Below are 20,955 nucleotides of genomic sequence, written 5' to 3' on the forward strand. Positions count from 1 at the left end.
TATATATATATATATATATATGCACACATATATACAGAGGATTTATTAATTCCTTTAAATTTGTATCTTAGATATTTCAGATTAGTTCATCTGAAAATATTATCAACGAATTTTGCTTACCATTGATGTATGTGGTTTCCATTATTTTATATATGTTTCTATCCAATAATATCGGACAGAATATAATAGATCACAATAATTACGTACTATCTACTGCGTAAGAAACATTTTATGATGAGTATACGAATGTTTGCACGGAAAGAACGATTTTGCTAAAACTGAAATAGCCAAATGCAGTGAGTTTTTTTATATAGTCATTAATTGTTGAAGCAAATGTTTTCGACAAGTTTGGGACAAGATGATCGATACAGCATTATATTTGTCGCGGATTCACGTTAAATCGAATTTTATAACAAATCGCAACATTAATTTGTTACTCGTAAAAGGGACAATTTGTGATAGCAACTTTACAATAATTGTTAATTTATCATCTATAATTGATAGCAAAAGTATTCTTTCTATATGTATTTTAAGAATTATTTCGTCAGATATAAAAATTAATGTTCTTGCAAAACAAATTAGCATAGCTGAAAATAACTAACGGGAGTTCTTTTGTCAATTAGCAATTCGTTATCTATGTACAATTTCATAGGTACAACGTTCAGTGGTATAGAGCTCCGTTACGTATACAGAGAATGATACTGTTTCTATTACAAAGAGAAACTAAGATGTTTACTCTGAATTTAGGTGGAGTATTTAATGCATCTATGGAGAGTTTCGGCATGGTAATATAATTTCAGCAATAATTTATACCTATAACTATATTACAAATAAATATTGTAAAAAGAAATGTTTTAATTGCAGTTAGTAAAGACTTCGGTATCATATTTTACTGTCATATATTCTACGCTGTGACAAAATAAATATGAATCTAAATAATAGAATGATAAAAACATATTTAATGAAAAAAACGATAGTACTCATATTTAGAAAAAATGGTTTTATTTTAAATTATTTTTAAGCATGTAGTTTAGCTATAAGATTTAGTTAAGAAAAATACTATAAATTAACATTGTCCTGGCAAAGATGTTAGTACATTAGATCGTTGCAATGTATTCAAATTAAATATTCAATGTATTTATACTTAAAAAAAATCACGTAATTCCAATTGTTGTAGCTACTGCTTTTAAGTAATAATTCTTTATCTGCAATTTATCATTGAATATTTTTCTCCTAATTAAAATAATAATTAAAATATTTAGAAAATATTAATGGATTCGCTAATGATGGATTTGAAGAAAACCGAAACCTGTGAATAATTCGAATAATATGGTATAGATAATTATTGTACATTTATATCCTATGTAAAAATTTTTAATTATATAGAAATTCGCGCATCAATTTCCGCGTTATGTATATGCTCTTATTGTCCATGTATTTTGCATTGTATTTTTTAATTTTGAGAACCCGATTAATTTTTATATTTTTATTATAAAATATTTAGTTATTTGAAATTTTCGTCAATAACACAAAAAATGTAAAAGATAAGTATGTAACTACTGATAAACAATATTTCTAACTAGATAGTTAATACATCAAACTGTTAAAAATCGCTGATCGTTAATTGATATTTAACATGTCATTAATTTAATGCAATTATTCTTATAAACTTTAACTTTTTTTTAGGCAGATATCATAAAGTCAAAATTAAGAGATATTCCTCTTGAAGATCAAATGTGATTTACGAGGATGTGTACAATGAAGTTTCAAAATTGAAAAAAGAGAGAATGCGCCTAATTTTTCTGAGGCTTTTCAATAGCTTAATTTCATGAGACAGACTCATTCGCTGTATTACCTTATGCGACAAATTGATTCCGCACAAATAATAAATAATAAAGAATAATAGTACACTGGATTCAGAAATTTTCTGAATCCAATTCTGATCTTATAGTGGACTGCACGTCTGGGCATTATAGTCAATTAATAAATTTGCGTTAAAATTTTTGGAAAAGAAAAATGTTATGAAATATTTAATCGAAAAAATTGAAGTTAATAATTAAAAAATATAACAAATTAACTACAGTCGTGAGATTTGTATTTCAGACTTTTCAGATTTTTTTATGTTGCCAAAGAAAGCTATTAAAGAAGCTTTATTGTTTGTGATATTTGCAATTGTTTTCATTCTACATCTGTTCGAATTCTTGAACATCGAATTCTCTTGAACATATGACAGATCACACAATGAAAATATGACTGATCACAACAAGTATGTATTTTCTGTGTCTTTCACGAAGGACAATAAAAAGAAATTTCACCTTACAAATTTTTAAAACAAATATTTAATGTCATTAGTATCGTATTGGGTTGTCCGGAAAGTTCGTGCCGATTAATCTATATAATTTAATAAATGTATACTAAAATTTAAATTTTCTGCGTTTCAATTTTCCTTCAACATCGGCATCCTAACTATCCGGGCAACTCAATATGATTCACGTAAAATATTGAAAATTATTTGTAAATTTAATTATTTTTCTCTCAAATTATCGATTTTTGTCTTAATAATTTACGTAGGTATAGAATTGTATGGTGTCAATTGGAAGAATATCATTCTCTGGATGTATATAATTATATATCCAGAGAATGATATTCTTCCAATTGATAAAAGGAACAAAAATTTCCATCTGAATGTCGAATGGCTGTTTATTCCATTATTAAAGTCACAGTAAGAACCTATAGTGTTTTCTTGAATATATTAAAAGTAAATGTAATAATATGGTTGCAGTCAATAAAAGTTTCAGTATCTTATTTTACTATCGTATTATCTGCACATTTAGAAGAGAAATACGAATCAAATATGAGCATAAGAAGATATATGTTCGGTAGAAATAAAACAACATTTCTCACATTTCAAAAAAAAAAGAAAATTCTGTCTTTTTGCTACGTATATTATTTTTGCTTAAATTAATTTATTATTAGAAATGCGAAATCAAAAGTATTCACAACATAAGATTAAATCTCGGTTCAATTTAGTTTTTATCTTTTTTAATTTGAAGTATTAGATAAAGATAAACAGTAAATTAAATTCAGATTATAATTAATCTTACATTGATGAAACCGAAAGTAAACGTCTGTAAATATATATTAAAACTGAACATATTGTAAAATTATAAACAACAGATTCCATTAATTTATTGTAGAATTTATAATAATATTCTTTTATAATAATATTCAATAGATAATGTTAATGATATTATCGCAATGTTTTGCAAAATATAAGCATTACATTGGAAAATATTGTGTTGATTTAATTACCATATTTTAAATTGATATGAGATATATTAATTGCGATTGATGCCGAAGAAATAATAAGAACATAATAAGAAAGAAGATAATATTCATCTCAAAGACCAAATGTTATATTATGAGAGTCCATACGAAAATGAAGTTAATGCAAAAAAAGCTATGCGCTTGCGTGACTTTTGTCTTTTGATAAATGTACATCTTTTTTCTTTTTTTTTTATTAAAAGAAGATATTTCTTCATAATTTTCTTGATATCGGAATTGTGGCTTAATAGTATTCATTGCAAAAAATACTACTAAAATATAAATGGATTTGTGATCTCACAAATGGATATTTCTTGTATAGCCTAGCACTACACAAATTATAGCATTTAAATTAAAAATTTACACAATAATAGAGAACATCTAGGTAATCGATGGAGAAGAAGAAGGGATAATCGACATACTCATCGACTGCTTCATAACCAGTTACAATCCGGACAGCGCAGAGGATGGTTCATCTAGGGATTCAATATTTCAGCTTCAATAGAATTATGTTGCTCGTTATCGGCTTATGGCCCTACCAACAATCTAAATTTACACGATTTCAGTTTATCCTCTTTTCTACTATTCTAACAGCGGGTATTATATTTCAGGTAAGACTAGAGTATATAATAGTACAGTATATAATAGTATAATAAGTTATTATTTTGCAAATCTTTATTAAGTCTATCTCATTATTATATAATATAAGTGTTATATAAATTTATAATTGTTTATAAATGTATAATTGAAAATAAAATTGCTACTGGTAGTTGACAACGCTAATGACATCAAAATGTACTTTAAATCTCGTCAGCAAGGTCCTCTCTTCCACGTCTTTCTTTGTTTTTTGCATAATAAAATACAACTTCTTCAGTTGTAATATCGAAGCTGTAAGTTGATGACTTAGGATAAAAGCATTAGATGTGGATCAGGCACTAGTTCCGAATCATTTTTTATATTTAAGTAATTAAAGTATTTTTCATTAAATTGTACATATTTTATAAATGTACAAGATTTTTAAATATGCGAAATTAATTAACGTATGTATCTTTAAAAATTCATTCAAATGTAATATCGTAAGAATTGCTTTATGACTTTTTTAGTAGATAGTAAATAACATTAAATTTGATAGAAAGAATCAATGTTATGCGAAGATGAAATTAAATGTACCCACGGATGTTGTTTAATCATTATGTTATAACGATACTTTTATTGCGTAAATTTATTATAAAAATGTTTAGAAACTTATAAAATCTTACAAATGATTTCACGATGACATCTCGAAAATATTTATTTGTTTTAAATAACAAAATAGAATATAAAATAGTATACATGTTTATATGCTAAAAGTGTTACAATAATTTACTCATAATTTAATTGTTTTTTATTGCTAAACATTCCATTTTAATTAATTTTATTATCATTAATTATTTACTGTCACTAATTTTAAATAAACTAATTTTAAATAAACTTAAATGTGATAAAATTGCATCATGATCCACAATTAGATCCTAGAATTAGATATGAATCATCAACTATAATTTTGTCACACGCATATACAGGGTGTCACAAAATAATCGCCAAATATTTATGGGCAGGTTGTGCGGACTAAACTGAATCGAAAAGTCTTGTATCATTTTGCAAGTATCTCCAGTTAAGGAAATAATATAATTCTTAAAGATAGCCGAATACATACCCGGTCTACTCTTGCAAAGTGTGTTCGCCTATCGATCGCTTGGCGCTATGGGGATAGCCTGGCAAGAGCGGCGCGCACACCGTCGTGAGCCTCCATAACTTGAACAACATCCTGTATATTACAATATAATTGCAAATCATATTTTTTATTCTTATGGGATTTAGGAACCTTAAAAAGGATAAAGCATTTGATGAATTAAATTGATGACCGCAATTAATACATAAAGTCTAATTGTGGATAATTGTCATTACATTATTTAATTCAAATTAAAATATATAAAGTGGTAATTAAATGGAAAATTATTCATGTATTAATGTAATCTTTATGATTAATCATGACTATTAAATTTTTTATTAATTATTTGTTATCGATAAAAATATGAAACTTTTTTAAAGAGCGATCCACAACTAGTGCTTTTATCCCACAGAATATGCATTTGACAATTAACTATCTGTGTCAAATGAATTTTTGTTATATATTAAAATTTATTTAAATATTATCATATGCAAAAACAATATATGGACTTATTGGAATAACAGGTAAAAGATTTATTAATGCAACTTGAGCACGTATGTAATCAAGTAAAAGATAAAAACGAAGTTGCTATTATAGAAGAATATAATTACACTGCAAGGCGTAACACAATTATACTCACACGTAAAATAATATTTTCAGATCTATGCTCATAATTATTATGTAACTATGGAATTAGTTTTAAATCATATTAAATAAATATTTCTATATATTTTAATGTATGATATATTAAACGGAATCTACTAAAGTATTTGCCATATACAGGATGTTAGTTAAGTATGTTGCTATACTCAACAGAACTTCTTTTGTTTATTTCAAGTAGAAAAGTTCAAATAAACATGTGTCCTAAATGGCTTAGTTTTCGAAATAAAAAAGTTCCGAATTAAAAAAGTTCCGAAATAGAAGAATTCATTGACAAAAAACTAGTCTTTGTGGAAAAGTCTCTGTACACATTGAATGTGATAAGGATATAACTTGGTCTTTTAAAATTCTTCAGATGACATAATTACTCATATTTAATATCCTATGTTCCTTGTGCTCGTTTCTGAATGTACTTCGATTTCATGAAGAAGCTAGTTAGCTCCCTTTAGTACTGATGTTCTAACTGTCATAAGCTTTCCAAGATTAACAGTATTCTTTACGAAAGAACTTTTTTCTCCAAGATAGCGGTGAATATTCGCAAATAGTTTTGACATGATAAATTGCATTGGAGATATCTTTCTGCATAAATATGCTTTGCCTCACGTGAGTTATCATTTGCAAGACTGTAGATAAAGTGCATATCTGCCATTTCAAAATTTATAAACTTAAACATAATAAAACCGATTTTGATGGACTGAAATAATTTGGCGCGAAAATGTATGTACAAGCTAACTAACTCGCAGCAATATCAGAACTGAAGTTTATTCTTGATTTTGTAACTTTGACTTTGACTTTGTCACTTTGTTTACTTTTTGCGAATGGTAGTTCACGTGAAGCGAGGCATATTTATATAGAAAGATATCTTCAACGTAATTTACCGTTTCGTCAAACATTTGCGAACATTCACCTGTATTTCGGAAACTGAACTGTTAAGGACACATATTTATATGGATTTTTTTACTTGAAAAAAACCAAAGAATCGCTCTGTTGAGTATGACAACATATTTAACTAACATTTTGTTTATGTCTTTACTATGATTAATGACATGTTAGTAAGCAATTTGGATAATAGCATATTACACAAATTGCATAAATAATAGAGTTCTTTTAAATAAAATTTTATAAATATATTAATAAAATAATATAAAATTTTATAACATATATATATTTATAATGGGTGCGTGATGCATATGTGCGCGCATGTGTGCGTGCGTATGTGTTTGCGCACTAAATAGTATAAATTTTGATAAGCTTATATTGCAGAATTTTTAATAAAAACATTTTCTAATATTTTTTAGTATTTGCCGTTATTGCTGTATTTATTTGTACTATCGGTCAGCATTTGTCGAATAGTTTCATTGTTTTATCAAAAAATATATCTCATCTACCAATTATGGTAGAATATTTTATCGATCAAGAAAAATATTTTTATTTAATTTTGTTGCACTTCTACGCAATTACATGCATCGGAGGAATTGCGGTATTAGCAATAGGAACATTGCTTCTTATGTATTTTCAGCATACCTGCGGAATATTCAAAATTGCTGGGTACGGATAAAGATATACGAATAGTCATAATAATTTAAATTGTAACCAAAATTTAACTTTAACACTATATGTTTAAATAACGTAATATATTAAAAAGTTTATGAAATTATGTATTTTTAACTAAAAATTGTGTCATTCAATAGATTGCTGTATAATTATACAAACATTTACAGCTATCGTATTGAACATGCAATAAACATCAATATTCGACAAAATATTACGCCGAAAAATAAGATTTTGATGAGTGAGAACATAATTTGTGCCATCGATATTCACCGACAAGCTATGAAGTTGGTATTCACGCCCATAACATATAAGTAATATGTTTATTATTATTATAAATAACATACTTCTATTTTTGAAGATTGTCCAAACATTTGCAGTCTATAATTGAAGTAATGATGTTTTGTTTAATAATATTTGGTGTAAGTTGCTTAACCCTAAATCTATTTCAAGTAAGTTTTCTGTTTCGTACTCTAATATGTGAAAATGCATGCAAATGCTGTTCCGAAATTATGTATATTATCAATCCTGTTTAGTAAGCCAATAATGCCAGAATTTCAACATTCCCAATAATAATAATTATTATATAAATATATATTTTGTATAAATAATATAAAAAATAACGATGTATCGTGAAAATAAAAATAATGAATATACATTGCAATAAAAAATTCAATAATGTTGAAGATATATAACATAAATTTACTAGTAGGGGAGACCAGTCTCGTCGGCACAGTTTTCACAATATCGGCATTACATTTTTTAAAGAATTAATTATTACAACTAAATATATATCAATATGACAGAACTTTTCTTTACATTTTCATATCAGTAATGGTTCTATACACTATATAGTTTCTTTGTAATAAATGAAATACGGACATGCTGCATTGTAGTTAACTTACCCCGATGTGGGGTAAAATTGATACATATTACAGTATAAATTGCCTCTATAATAAACTAACATAAGATAGAAAAGTAATAGAAATAAAAATTAGATATGTATTTTTTAATAAAAATTGTCTGTTTAAAATTTATTTTGTAATGATCATATAGCAAAATGTTGTTACAGAAAAATAAGTGTAAATTATTTTAATTCTACCCCGTTTTATTACTTATAGAAATATATTAAATATAAAGCATCAGAATTAAACGTTTACACGTGAGATATAATACAAAGCAGAGTAACCTTGTTCGTGAGGATGTATGCCGAAATGATATTCGTGAATGATAACATACAATCTTTGCAATGAAAAACACAATTCTTTAATACAGACAATGTAGGATACATTGTCAGTAACATGGTAGAAGAAGTAATGCTAATGTTATATGGCGATCGTTGTGGCAATTGAAGGATTGAGATAAACTCTGGCGGAACGCTAGAAATTAAACATCTAAAATTAGAACTAGAAAATGCTAGCCCTGCGAGGGAAAAAAAGGCACGTGTTTTGATGCTAACTATTATTGTATAAATGTATGTATAAATATATTGTATAATTGTATTATTGTATAAATGTACGAACATATTGCGTTCCTTGAATCTATCAAAATATAAAGAACGAAAATGGATTACAGCTAAATTAAATTTAATTCAAAATGAACTTGTAATATATGTACATATATATAATATATATATGTTAATACTAGTCATTATGTGCGTTAACACTTTCTTCGAACGGCAACACAGCGCATCTGGAAGCCAATCTCTTATAGGAACCGGTTACAGTTTTGACAATTGCAGTTCTGACAATGTTGCCATCTACTGGACAGACATTTCAAAATTCTACCAAGCACCCACTTCATGGGAGAGAGTGGAATTCCGTTCTCTCAACAAATTATTGTCCGACATGAAACATGAGGATTCCGTGGCTACAATTTCATTTTACATGATGTTGGAGTAAATAATTGTTCGCTCAATGTCTCTAAAAATGCTAACGCATTTGCTCTAGATGCTGTTCGATAAACAATTTGTTTGCATTTGCATAAGATTAAGCTCTGGATAAGACATCATAGTGTCACTAATAAGAAAGTGTCCTCAAATGTAACTCATATCATCAGATGAGATAACTATTAGTGTCTCGAATTAAGGATAGCTTCTACTTGAGACACAAACGTAGACGTCTCTTCGAAAGTCAGTGGTGTTTCACCGACTATTCTATAAAAATGCCTTTTAAAAGTTTTGACAGTGGCTTCCCACAAACATCAAAGTAGGGTGCGTATGATAGAATAAAGTGTCACTTGATTCGTTTCTTGGCCGTTTCGTTTATAATTATGAATTGATGCTCCTGATTACATAGAGCTCTAAACTCTTCTAGCTCACGATTGGCTTCTGTAAAATTAGTTCCATTATCTGAAAAAATATGTGAAGGTTTTACTTCTGCATAAAACGCTTGTATGCATTAAGAAGTGTTAATTAATTAATTAAAACAATTATTATTGCATAAATAAATTGAAATTTTTGAGTCAAAATTGTACTTATGTCTTTAAAGTGCCGCCAATTTGTTAATTTTCAACTTTTAACTTATTTTTTAGGTTCATCGACAAGATACTGTCATACAAAATAAGAAACCATTGTTTTTGTTTCATACAAATACAAAAGGTGTTAGATTTTCCACCGATTCATGATTCCGAGATTGCGTCAATATTAATTTATAAAAGTTACAAAATAAACTATATTGAAATAAAAAAAAATTTTTTTTACTTTCTAATATATGTAGTAAAACAAAAAAAATTTTTAAACAATCACGATTGTATACTTAAAAAAAAATTCTTAAAAATGACCTTTTTTTAGCGATTTACACGAAGCGACTCTTTTAAATGAAACTTAGGAAGAACTATCTATCTTTTATCATAAATGGAATACAATGCTAATTTGCAATGTTAATTTGCTTCTTAAATGCCAACGAGCCCCAGTCGGCCCTACTTTTAGAATTTAACAAGCAGTAGGGGAGATCGGGGCTTGGCGTAAAAGGCAAATTGGCATTGCATTCCGTTTATGTATTTATGATAAAAAAAATAATGAAATAGTTAATACTGCAAAATATTTTTTATGTAAATACTTTTCCCTAAGTTTCATTTAAATTATTTAAATCAAACAAGTGTTACAATAGAAAAAGAAGAAAGTTTGATTAAGAGCGCGCAAATAAATTTTTTAGCGTTTCATAATAATGTTCTTCGTTTTTGAGAAAATAAATCTAAGCGATGATAAAAGAAAAGTGTTTGTTAATACGTTATTTTGAGTAACAATTATAATAAAATGATCAAAATCAGACGTATATAAGTTTGGAGTACGTTGACTTATATCATGAGAAAAGATTAGGTTAATTCGTTGCACTGCACGTGTGAACATTCAATTACAATTTAACTCTGCCGCTTTATATTTAATTTATAATATTTCTATATTAAAATAAGATAGAATTAAAATAATTTACATTTACTTGTTTTTTTCTTCAACAAACAATATTTTGCTATTTCATGATCATTACAAAATAACTTTGAAAAATACAATTTTTACTAAGAAGTACATATCTACTATTTAATTTTTATTTATATTACTTTCCTATTTACTAGTTTTTGTTAATTTAATATACAGTTATCATAGAGGCAATTTATAATGTGACACATGTACCAATTTATCCTACATATTGGAGCAAGTTAACTACAATGCAGCATGTTTGTATTTCATTTATTGCAAAGAAACTATAAACAATAAATAGAACCATTATTAGTATGAAAATATATAGAAAGATTCTCTTAATTATACTGATATATTTCAATCATAATAATTAATTTAAAAATATAATGCCGGCATTGTGAAACCTGTGCCAACAAAACCCGATTTCCCTTATAGCTGATCTTATCTCTGAAGTCTTTATACATTTTTTATATTTATATACCAAAAAAAAACATATCTCCATACTTTTTATGGTTAATATATATAATATTGCCAAACATTTTTTCGATGCTATTTAAATTCATCATTATTCTTAGACTAATAGTAAAAAAAAATATGTATGTTTCCACATATACAGAAGATTTATAATCTCCTTTAAATTTGTATCTTAGTTATTTCAGATTAGTTCATCTGAAAATATTATCAACGAATTTTGCTTACCATTGATGTATGCGGTTTCCATTATTTTATATATGTTTCTATCCAATAATATCGGACAGAATATAATAGATCACAATAATTACGTATTCTCTACTGCGTAAGAAATATTTCATGATGAGTATATGAATGTTTGCACTGAAAGAACTATTTGCTAAAACTCAGATGGCCAAATGCAATGAGTTTGCAGTCATGTCAATAATTCTTCAAGCAATTAATTCGATATACTCGGGACAAGGTGATCAATATTATGTTTATAGCAAACTCACGTTAATTCGAATTATATAATAAAATGATGGCAATATTAATTTGCTATTCGTGAAAAAGATAATTTTTGATAGTAACTTTACAATAACTGGTGTTGCTAATTTGTAATTGATAGCAAAAGTGTTGTTTTTATGTGCCTCTTAAAAATTGTTTCGTCAGATATAAAAAATAATGTAATTGCAAAACAAATTAGTAAAGCTGAAAATAACTGATGCAGAAAGTTTCTTTTGTCAATTAGTGAATCGCTATTTATGTACAATACATAATACAATTTCACAGGTACAACGTTCAGTGGTATAGAGCTCCGTTACGTATACAAAGAATGATACTGTTTTTATTACAAAGAGAAACTAAGGTGTTTACTCTGAATGTCGGTGGATTATTTAATGCATCTATGGAGAGTTTCGGCATGGTAATATAATTTCAGCAATAATTTATACCTATAACCATATTACAAATAAATATTGTAAAAAGAAATATCTTTAATTGTAGTTAGTAAAGACTTCGGTATCTTACTTTACTGTCATATATTCTACGCGGTGATAAAATAAATATGAGTTTAATAATAGAACATAGTCTTTATCTTTTTCTAATTTGAAGTATTAGAAAAAGATAAACAATAGCTTAAACCGAGATTATAATTAATCTTACATTAATGAAATCTAAAACGTTCGTAAACATAGTGTAAGTAAAACTGTATATTTTACAAATATAAACAATAGATTCAATTAATTTATTGTAGAATCTATTATAATAATATTCAATAGATTAATAATATTCTAACAATATTTTACAAAATATAAAGCAATATGATAAAAAATGTTCAATTACCATGTTTTAAATTGACATAAGATGTATTAATTACGATCTGTACGGAAGCAAAACAATAGAGGTTATTTATCTCAAAGATCAAATGTATCATGTAAGAATTTATATGGAAATGAAGTTATAACATCAAAAAACAAAGGATGCGCTTGCGTAACTTCTGCCCTTCGATAAAATTCGAAATGTCTTTTATTTTTTCTTTTATTACCATACATCTTTCTTTTATTTTTATTAAAAGACAAAAGTCATTCAAAATTGTCTTGATGTCAGAGAGATGCCTTAACAATTCACATTGCAAAAAACAAGTAAAATATTAATGAAATTGTGATCTCACAATGGATATTTTGTATAGCCGCATATTATACAAATTATAGCATTCACATTAAAAATTTACATTGTAAGAAAGAATATCAAGGTCGATAGAAAAGGAGAAGAGATAATTGTACTCGTCGACTGCTTTGTATCCAGTCGCATCTTGGACATCGTGGTTCATCTAGGTATTCAATATTTTAGCTTCAATAGAATTCTATTGCTCGTTATGGGCTTGTGGCCCTATCAATCTAAATTCGCACAATTTCAATTTATTTTCTTCTCTTCTGATATCAGGTATTATATTTCAGGTAAGAACAGAGTATAGTAATATTGTGTAATAAGATACATTTTGCAAATCTTCATTATCAAATAGTCTTTCTCATTATTACGTAATATAAGTGCTATATAAATTTATAATTTGTTTATAAGCGTATAATTAAGAATTACTTCTGGTATTTCACAACGCTAATAACATCAAAATGTATAAATAACATCAATACTTCAAATCTCATCAACAAGATCCTATCTTCTACGTCTTACTTTATTTTTTGCATGATATGTTACGACTCTTTCAGTTTTCAACATCAAAGCTGTAAGTTGACAACTTACAGGATATACATTTGCATCATCTTTGTCCAGTGAATTTTTGTATACTACATACCAAATTTAATATATGCAACATTTGTTACATAATATTATATAAAAACAATATATGAAATTATTGAAATAAAAAATATTGAAATAGGTAAAGGATATATTAATGCAACTTGAGCATATATGTAATCAAGTAAAAGATAAAAACGAAGTTGCTATTATAGACTATATAATTACAACATAGAAGAATATAATTACTTTGCAAGACGTCACACAATTATACTTACAAGTAAAACAATATTTTCAGATCTATATTTACAATTAACATGTAATTTGTGATTAGTACTTCTAGATATTATTATGTATATGATGTTGTTCGATATCTCTGTGATTCACGACCTCTAATTATATCGCCTAATCGCATCTATGAAAAATCGATGAATCCACGAGATGTCGATTGCTAAACGACGCATGCATCACGCGTAATCGATTAAAAAAAAATATCAGATCATCTTGGCAACAAAACAAATTGTCGTTTTCGTTTTCTGCACTCGTCTCGTGGAAGGTCATCATCGCGCTACTGCTAAGATCCTTTCCGTAGCCGCTGTAAACACATTCGCCCGCGCTCGAGGCTTATTTTTAATAAAATTTGGAAAGCAGAGAAGATTTCATCTTTCTCGACCGTGTGCCCTCGAAGTATTAATTCTGCGGGAAACGCTCGGATGGTGATCGCCTGGCCACATCATTACAATTTCTTCGTGCGCTCAGTAAGATCGCCAACAGATGTATTGCACAGATTCTATTAAAGTATTGCCGTACTGAGTTTACAATGATTAATAACATATTAATATGCAATAACATATAGCACAAATTACATAACTAATATACAAAATGGTAATTCTAAATAGAAATTAAATGTATTAAATGTATTAATGATGTAATAATTTTAAAGTATATTAGTACGTACGTGCGTACATGTGCGTGCGTGCGCGTGTGTGTGTACGTGCGTGTGCGCCAAATTGCATAAATCTTGATAGGCTTATATTTCAGAATTTTTAATAAAAATGTTTTCTAATTTTTTTTAGTATTTTGCACTTCCGGATCTATTTGTATTATCGGCCAGCATTTATCGAATAATTTCATTGTTTACCAAAAATATATCTCGTCTACCAATTACAATGGAGTATTTTATCGATCAAGAAAAGTACCTTTATTTAATTTTGTTGCACAGCTTCGCAATTATATACATCGGAATAGTTGCGGTATTAGCAACAGGAAGAATGTTTCTTATGTATCTTCAGTATATCTGTGGAATATTTATAAATTGCTAGATACGAATGAAGATGTAGGAACACTCTAAATTTTTTGAAATAAAATTTCACTCCAAGAAAGATGAAAGTTGAGCCAGTTCGGCAAGAGTGGATTTTTTTCTTCACTTTTCGCAGAAATTGAAGTTTGACTCTTGCTTGGAGATTTTTCATTGTTGAAGAGTGATTCTTCACTCTGTAAGAATGAAAATTTCACTCCTGCCGGACTGACACAACTTACTTTTTGGGAGAGAAATTTCACTCCCAAGAATTTAGCGTGAATAATCATAACAATAAATTGTAATCAAAATTGATCTTTTAACAATATAATATATATAAAGAACATAATATTAATTAAAGTTTGATAATTATGCAGTATAAAGGAGGTCGCTCTTGACTATGATTATGATGTCAATGTCATGTCTTTGAGAAACCTTCAGAAGATTTTAGCCGACGCTCATTATTCGTCAAAAAGTAATTAACAATTAAAATTAATTAAAATTAATTAAAAGTAATTGTCTTATTACTTTGTATGAAAAATCGGATCCTTAAGGGGAGGTATGGGACGAATCGATTAAGAAAGTATAACTTTCCATTATACTGCTTCATTAACAAAGTTTATGAAATGATGTATTTTTTTGCTGAAAAATCGTCGTTTAATATACTATTCAATACACTGTATAATTATTATAGGACATATACATTTGTAGCTATCGTATCGAGCATGCAATAAACATTAATATTCAACAAAATATTACGCAGAAAACTAAGATTCTGATGAGCGAAGGCATAATTTGTGCTGTCGATAGTCACCGACAAGCTATGAAGTTGGTACACATCTACAAAATAGATAGAGTAGAGTGGGGCTGATTGCGCATAGCGGCAAATTGGGTAAATACAAATACACTGAAAGAAATGTTTGATTGAAAATGGACAATTTCAGATTGATGAATATAATTAGAATTTTCTGTCCATTTTCAATCACACATTTTTTCAGTGTAAATAACAAAAATATATATAGATATATCTTGCGTAAGATAGTACATAGATAGAGATTACTGTGCTTAATACAATAATCCGTGTCTGATCAACAGCCAAACAAATGCGCTTTTTCGTATATGAAAAGTAAAATTATTAAGTGAATATTCTTTTTGGTCCGTAATAATTAAAGCCTTTAATAACAATCAAATATTTTTTAGATGTAAGTAATTAATATGTTTTTTAACTTTACTGTTTAAGTTGCTATTTTATCTACTGTTTTTCAGTGATAAAAAATGTTTCATCAATACTGGTACGGAATTTGGTGAGCTTAGTATCCCGTAACTCAGCTACTTAAATGAAATTTGTCTTTAATGATCCTTTTTATTCTATGTTAATGATTAAACATATATGTTGAATTATTATTATAAAGAGTAGAGATTATAACTTTTTTAATTTTGTTAATGTTAAAGCCTTTAAAAAAGAGAGAGTTACAAATTATTATTACAAATTATTATTATTACAAATTATTATACATTTAGAATGAAAATAATAAAATTTCGATCAATGTATACATAATTCTTTCATGTTTTTAATGGTATGTACCCTTATTAAATGGCTTATCTTCATGGCTCAACTTATCCTTCGAGGATGAACAGTATGCCATAGGAGCATATTCATCCACTTGCATCCTTATAATTAATTAACGTAAATATTTTCATATTAACAAAATATATACGGATTTGAAAGTAATAAATTAATGAGGCAGATAAACACTTTAAAGCATTTACTGTTAGTCGTAATTGTGTAAAAATTTATAAAACTTAAAGTGACAGAGTCATAACTAGCCCCGCTTTCCACTAATATGTTTATTATAATTATATAAATAATATATTTCTGTTTTTTAAGATTGACCAAATTGTCTGTTGTTTGATGTCTATAGTCGAGGTAATGATGCTTTGTTTAATAGTATTTAACGTAATTTGCTTAAATACGTTTCAAGTAAGTTTTCTGTTCCGTAATATATAAAATTGTAATATATAAAAATGCATGCAAATCTTGATCCGAAATTATATGTATTACCAATATTGTTTAGTAAGTAGATATCCAGAATAATGCCAAAGTAAATTTCCAGTAACAAATTTTTTTATATAATAATTTAAAATAATTTAAAAGTAACAAATGTAATATGTAGTAAAATAAAAATTGTAACAGAGAAGATGCATTGCGTTAGAAAAGTCAATAATGTTAAGATATATAAAATTAACATGAATTTTCTAATACATTTAGAACTTAACGGACAAAAATGCTGATCTGTATTCTTTGTACGATCTTTGTATTTATTATTCTAAGAAATATGTACTATTTTATTCTTTATGATTAATATATACTGCAAAGCATTTATCTAATTTTACATAACTTTATCATTATTCTTACGATTAATAATAAAAATTAAATTTATTTACAGGGTGTTTCATTTTAAATGATATGATCGATTATCTCGCGAATCGATGATTTTATTGAAAAATTTTTTGAAGAAAAGTTATATGGCTTGAAGGAGGATACCTGATGAAAATGTGGACTTGATCTTGAGTGACCTTGTCAAAATCAAGTCAAGATCATTAATATTTTTTTAAAGTGAATATTATATTATTTTTTATTACATATTTTTGTAGTTTATCTCGAGATCTTTTCAAATACTATAATAAAGTTACGTTTTATTGAGTTATGTTACTTTCCGAACTTTTTGTTACTTTATGGAGCTTGAAAGTTACAGAATCGCCGGTGTTATTCGTATACGCATGTGTGAGAACGAAATTCTTACGTGCAAGTATCTCCGCGATCTATTCACTTCTACTTGATATACACTCACGCCAACGGAAATGATTCCGATTCTTCCCTTGAACGATTCAACTTCTTTTCAACTTCTTTTTTTCGTATACCTTTTCATATCAATTTTTTTTAAATCATTAGAATTTTTCGAAATTTTTTTCAAAATTAGCCGCTTACAGTTCAAATGAAATCATTGATATTATTTTCGTGTTTGGTGAAGCTGGAAATTATTGCAGAGTAGAAAGATTGTATCGTAACAGATATCTGTTTAGACTTTCAAATAAAATGTAGATAAGAAGAATTTTATTACGAGAGCGTAAAAGAATCCGTAAGAGAAACTGCAAGCAAATAAATGCTGAAGATGACATTAGTGATCCACGTGTATTAGCAGTGCTAGCAATGATAAATTTGAATCCCCATGTTTCGATTAGAGGAACTGCAACGAACTAATTTAGGAACTCTTTATATCACTATGTGGAGGATTTTAAAGACATAAATTTCATCCCTACCATATCTTTACTCCACTACTTTAATCCGCGAGGTAATTAAAAATGATATGAGGCTATGAAAACGATTTTGTCGTTGGACATTACAAGTGATAAGAGAAGATCCAGCTTTTTTCCAGTACGTTCTCTTCAGTGATGAAGACTTATTTCATAACAATCGATAACTCAACAGGCATAACTATCATTATTGGTTCATATATAATCCTGATACTGTTTCTATTATAAAAAGAAATTAAGGTATTTACTTTGAATTTAGATGGAGTATTTAATGCATCTATGGAGAGTTTCCGCATGGTAATATAATTTTAGCAATAATTTATACCTATAACCATATTACAAATAAATATTGTAAAAAGAAATGTTTTAATTGCAGTTAGTAAACACTTCGGTATCTTATTTTACTGTCGTATATTCTACGCTGTGACAAAATAAATATGAATTTAAATAATAGAATGATAAAAACATATTTAATGAAAAAAACGACAGTACTCATATTTAGAAAAAATGGCGTTATTTTAGATTATTTTTAAGCATGTAGTTTAGCTATAAGATTTAGTGAAGAAAAATATAATAAATTAACAAAAATATAATAAATTGTCTTGTCAACAAAGATGTTAGTATATTAGATCGTCGCAATGTATTCAAATTAAGTATTTTACTTAAATGTATTTATACTTAAAAAACTCACGTAATTCCATTTGTTGTAGCTATTTCTTTTAAGTAATAATTCTTTATCTGCAATTTATCGACATTGAACATTTTTTTCTCCTAATTAATATAATAATTTAAATAGTTAGAAAATATTAATGTATTCGCTGATCATGGATTTGAAGAAAACCGAAACGTGTGAATAATTCGAATAATATGGTATAGACAATTATTGTACATTTATATCATATGTAAAATCTTTTTTAATTACGTAGAAATTCGCGCACCAATTTCTGCGCTATGTATATCTTCTTATTGTCCATGTATTTTGCATTGTATTTTTTAATTTTGAGAACCCGATTAATTTTTATATTTTTATTATAAAATATTTAGTTATTTGAAATTTTCGTCAATCAATAACACAAAAAATGTAAAAAGATAAATGTGTAACTACTAATAGATAATATTTCTACCTAGATAGTTAATACACCAAACTGTTAAAAATCGCTGATCATTAATTGATGTTTAACATGTCATTAATTTAATGCAATTATTCTTATAAACTTTACCAGGCAGATATCAAAAAGTTAAAATTAAGAGATATTTCTGTTGAAGATCAAATGTGACTTATGAATGTGCGTAGAATGAAGTTTCAAAATTGAAAAAGGAGGGATGCGCCTATCTTTTCTGAGGCTTTTCAATAGCTTAAATTCATGAGACAGATTCATCCGTTGTATTATCTTATGCGACAAATTGATTCCGTATAAATAATGTTATAAAGAATAATAGTACGCGGATCATTCAGAAATTTTCTGAATCCAATTCTGATCTTATAGCGGACTGCACATCTGGGTATTATAGTCAATTAATAAATTTGTGTTAAAATTTATTTAAAAGAAAAACATTATATTTAAACGAAATATTTAAAAACGGAATATTTAATTGATATTTAATCGACAAAATTGAAATTAATAATTAAAGTGTAACAAATTAACTATAGTCGTGAGATTTCTATTTCAGACTTTTCAAATTTTTTATATTGATAGAGAAAGACTATTAAAGAAGCTTTAATAGTGTAATAGTTTGCTTGTAGAAATAAAACAGAATTTTCTTTTTTTTTCAAATGCGAGAAATGCTGTTTTATTTCTACCGAACATATATCTTCTACCGAACATATATCTTCTTATGCTCATATTTGATTCGTATTTTTCTCACTGTGCAGATAATATGATAATAAAATAAGATACTGAAGCTTTTATCAACTGCAACTATATTATTGCATTTACTTTTAATATATTACAGTATATTCAAGAAAACAGTATATTCAACAACACTATATGATCTTACTGTGACTCTAATGAACAAACAGCCATCAACATTCAGATGGAAATTTCTGACGCCTTTTATCAATAGGAAGAATATCATTCTCTGGATGTACAAGAACTTACATACCGTATCATCTATACCTACGTAAATTATTAAGACAAAAATCGATAATTTGAGAGAAAAATAAAAAAATTTACAAATAATTTTCAATATTTTATGTAAATCATACTAATGACATTAAATATTTGTTTCAGTTGTAAGAAATTTGTAAAATGAAACTTCTTTTCATTGTCCTTCGTGAGAGACACAGTAGAAAATACGTATTTGTTGTGATCTGTCATATTTTGTCCAAGAGAATTCGATGTAAACAAATGTGGAATGTAAACAGTTGCAAATATCATCAAGCAATAAAGCTTTTTTAATAGTCTTTCTCTATCAATATAAAAAATTTGAAAAGTCTGAAATACAAATCTCACGAGTAGTTAATTTGTTACACTTTAATTATTAACTTCAATTTTTTCGATTAAATATTCCATTCTTAAATATTTCGTTAAATATAATGTTTTTCTTTTAAATAAATTTTAACGCAAATTTATTAATTGACTATAATACCCAGATGTGCAGTCCGCTATAAGATCAGAATTGAATTCAGAAAATTTCTGAATGATCCGCGTACTATTATTCTTTATAACATTATATAAATGGAATCGATTTGTCGCCTAAGATAATACAACGGGTGAGTCTGAAATTAAGCTATTGGAAAGCCTCAGAAAAGTTAGGCACACTTTTCACTTTTGAAACTTCATTCTACGCACATTCACATTTGATCTTCAACAAAAATATCTCTTAATTTTAACTTTTTGATATCTGCCTGGTAAAGTTTATAATTTAATAATAATTGCATTAAATTAATGACATACTGTTAAATATCAATTAGCGATCAGCGTGATTATTTTTAACAGTTTGATATGTTGACATACTTTATATATATATATATATATA

The 20,955-nt window shown here is 27.1% G+C and overlaps 3 protein-coding genes across 3 annotated transcripts; all 3 read left to right on the forward strand.

The window, feature by feature from the left end:
- The first annotated feature begins 6,998 nt into the window (after positions 1-6,998).
- On the forward strand, positions 6,999-7,782 carry LOC108692152. Its single transcript, XM_018200304.1, has 3 exons — positions 6,999-7,243; positions 7,417-7,533; positions 7,608-7,782. Exons 1-3 carry the CDS (start codon positions 7,089-7,091, stop codon positions 7,780-7,782), a joined length of 447 nt encoding a protein of 148 aa, XP_018055793.1. The 5' UTR covers positions 6,999-7,088.
- Positions 7,783-11,392: 3,610 nt separating this feature from the next.
- LOC108692151 lies at positions 11,393-12,167 on the forward strand. Its single transcript, XM_018200303.1, has 3 exons — positions 11,393-11,457; positions 11,904-12,036; positions 12,117-12,167. The coding sequence occupies exons 1-3, from the start codon at positions 11,393-11,395 to the stop codon at positions 12,165-12,167; spliced, it is 249 nt and encodes an 82-aa protein (XP_018055792.1).
- Positions 12,168-14,533: 2,366 nt separating this feature from the next.
- On the forward strand, positions 14,534-16,669 carry LOC108692148. Its single transcript, XM_018200299.1, has 3 exons — positions 14,534-14,675; positions 15,363-15,493; positions 16,550-16,669. The coding sequence occupies exons 1-3, from the start codon at positions 14,534-14,536 to the stop codon at positions 16,667-16,669; spliced, it is 393 nt and encodes a 130-aa protein (XP_018055788.1).
- Positions 16,670-20,955: the final 4,286 nt, after the last annotated feature.

The sequence above is a fragment of the Atta colombica genome, unplaced genomic scaffold (genome assembly GCF_001594045.1).
Source record: "Atta colombica isolate Treedump-2 unplaced genomic scaffold, Acol1.0 scaffold62, whole genome shotgun sequence".
NCBI lineage: Eukaryota > Metazoa > Arthropoda > Insecta > Hymenoptera > Formicidae > Atta > Atta colombica.

What these genes read in the sequence shown, in the direction of transcription:
- LOC108692151 (XM_018200303.1), top strand. Translation starts at nt 11,393, where the DNA reads ATGTTTCTATCCAATAATATCGGACAGAATATAATAGATCACAATAAT. An exon ending in AATTACGTATTCTCTACTGC is followed by an intron (nt 11,458 to 11,903) that starts GTAAGAAATATT and finishes ACAATTTCACAG; the next exon opens with GTACAACGTTCAGTGGTATA. An exon ending in CTATGGAGAGTTTCGGCATG is followed by an intron (nt 12,037 to 12,116) that starts GTAATATAATTT and finishes CTTTAATTGTAG; the next exon opens with TTAGTAAAGACTTCGGTATC.
- LOC108692148 (XM_018200299.1), top strand. Translation starts at nt 14,534, where the DNA reads ATGGAGTATTTTATCGATCAAGAAAAGTACCTTTATTTAATTTTGTTG. An exon ending in GTATATCTGTGGAATATTTA is followed by an intron (nt 14,676 to 15,362) that starts TAAATTGCTAGA and finishes TATAGGACATAT; the next exon opens with ACATTTGTAGCTATCGTATC. An exon ending in ACCGACAAGCTATGAAGTTG is followed by an intron (nt 15,494 to 16,549) that starts GTACACATCTAC and finishes CTGTTTTTTAAG; the next exon opens with ATTGACCAAATTGTCTGTTG.
- LOC108692152 (XM_018200304.1), top strand. Translation starts at nt 7,089, where the DNA reads ATGGTAGAATATTTTATCGATCAAGAAAAATATTTTTATTTAATTTTG. An exon ending in GGAATATTCAAAATTGCTGG is followed by an intron (nt 7,244 to 7,416) that starts GTACGGATAAAG and finishes AAACATTTACAG; the next exon opens with CTATCGTATTGAACATGCAA. An exon ending in ATTCACCGACAAGCTATGAA is followed by an intron (nt 7,534 to 7,607) that starts GTTGGTATTCAC and finishes CTATTTTTGAAG; the next exon opens with ATTGTCCAAACATTTGCAGT.